Below are 1,612 nucleotides of genomic sequence, written 5' to 3'. Positions count from 1 at the left end.
CCCCCCCCCCCTTGATTTTTAGGGTGGGCCCGGCACCCTCACTAATATCCAATTAGCTGCTGCCAAATCATTCTTTACGTAATGTACATAACAATCTGCACGTAGATGTAGCATTGCTCGCAGATGAACATGGGCTTGGAAATGGATATTCATAGGGATCGCATCTTGTTTGCTTGCTCTAGTGAATTCAGAAGGCAGGGCCGGGTGTCCTTTTTGCCCTATCTCCTCCATGGATCGCTTGCTGCTCTGAACCACAGAGGCCAACGACACCAGCACACCATAAAGAGTTCATTGATTTGTACCCTGACCAAAACTTGTTTTTGTTTTCTTCCTATGTGAACCATGACATTTTCCTTCCACTGGGCACATGGACACCCACGCACCACTTGACCACACTGTGCCCTTGTGACTGCGTACGTCCTACTATGTACTCCCAGCCACGGCTGAGCAAATCTTCTCATCTCTCACCTCCGAGGCTGCCATTGCTTCCAGTTTCGTTCTTCTCTTCTCTCGAAAGCCATGGACAAGGTCTGGGATCTCAAGGTGCACGTCGATGGCCGTCACGCGCTTCTTCTCCACCAGGTACCCGCCATACGTACGTAAACTGCTACCTGCATGCATGCGTCGGATAAAGGGGTCGATGGCTCTCTAACATTCTCACCGGTGCATTTGATATGATCGAGTGATTACGCAGAGCGTCATGTGCGCCTTCTCGGGGAGGCTGAGGGCAATGGCGACGCGGGAGACGAAGGCCGAGAGCGGAGGAGGAGCAGAGGCGTCGTTGTGCGTCGACCTCGCGGGCTTCCCTGGAGGCGGCGAGGGCTTCGACCTCGTGGCACAGTTCTGCTACAGCAATGGCCGCCTCCCGCCGCTCCGCCCCTCTGACCTCCCGCTCGTGCACTGCGCCGCCGCGTTCTTGGAGATGACCGAGGAGGTGCGTGCCGGCAACCTCCTCGCCCAGGCGGAGGCCTTCGTGGACGTCGGGCTCTGCTACTGGAGCTGGGCCGACGTGCTCGCCGCCGTCAAGAGCTGCGAGGCGTTCGGAGCCGACGTCTCCGGCCTCCGAGCGAAGCTCCTCTCAGCTCTGTTCTCGAGGATCGCTGAAGGCACGGAGACGTCGAACAGCTCCTCCTCGTCCTCGCCAGACACGGTCAGAGGCTCCAGCGGGCGGCCGTCACCCGCCAAGACGCCGGAGTCGGTGAGGCGGTCATGCTTGGGCGGCGGCAGGGAGTGGTGGTTCGATGACGTGGCGTCTCTATCCCCGCCGACCGTCGAGAAGGCAATGCAACTGGTCGGCTGCTACGGCGTGGACAACAAGAACCTCACACTAACGCGGTTCCTGCAGCATTACCTCCCCCGCGCCGCCGCGCTCCGCAAGGTCGACAACTCGGGAAGCCTGGTCGGACTCGCCGACACGGCCGTGCACGGCGTGGCGCACTCCGGCGGCGGGGCGGCGTTCTCCTGCAGGGGTCTCTTCTGGGTTCTGCGGGTCGTGTCAGCCGTGGGCCTGAGCAAGGAATGCAGGCGAAAGATGGAGGTGCTGGTGGGGCAGATGCTAGACCAGGCCACGCTCGACGACCTCCTCGTCTCCGGCGACGGCAGCGGCGTGTAC

At 60.5% G+C, this 1,612-nt stretch overlaps 1 protein-coding gene across 1 annotated transcript; it reads left to right on the top strand.

Moving 5' to 3' along the window:
- Nucleotides 1-382: 382 nt before the first annotated feature.
- LOC119344446 (BTB/POZ domain-containing protein At3g19850-like) lies at nucleotides 383-1,606 on the top strand (the record flags this gene model as incomplete). The annotated part of the gene is made up of 2 exons (XM_037614873.1): nucleotides 383-582; nucleotides 695-1,606. Coding segments are annotated over exons 1-2 (975 nt in total), but the record flags the coding sequence as incomplete, so codon positions are not given.
- Nucleotides 1,607-1,612: the final 6 nt, after the last annotated feature.

Source organism: Triticum dicoccoides, unplaced genomic scaffold (genome assembly GCF_002162155.2).
Source record: "Triticum dicoccoides isolate Atlit2015 ecotype Zavitan unplaced genomic scaffold, WEW_v2.0 scaffold169247, whole genome shotgun sequence".
NCBI classification, from domain to species: domain Eukaryota; kingdom Viridiplantae; phylum Streptophyta; class Magnoliopsida; order Poales; family Poaceae; genus Triticum; species Triticum dicoccoides.
The sequence above is the reverse complement of the archived record's forward strand: the minus strand, read 5'-3'. Positions and strand labels throughout refer to the sequence as shown.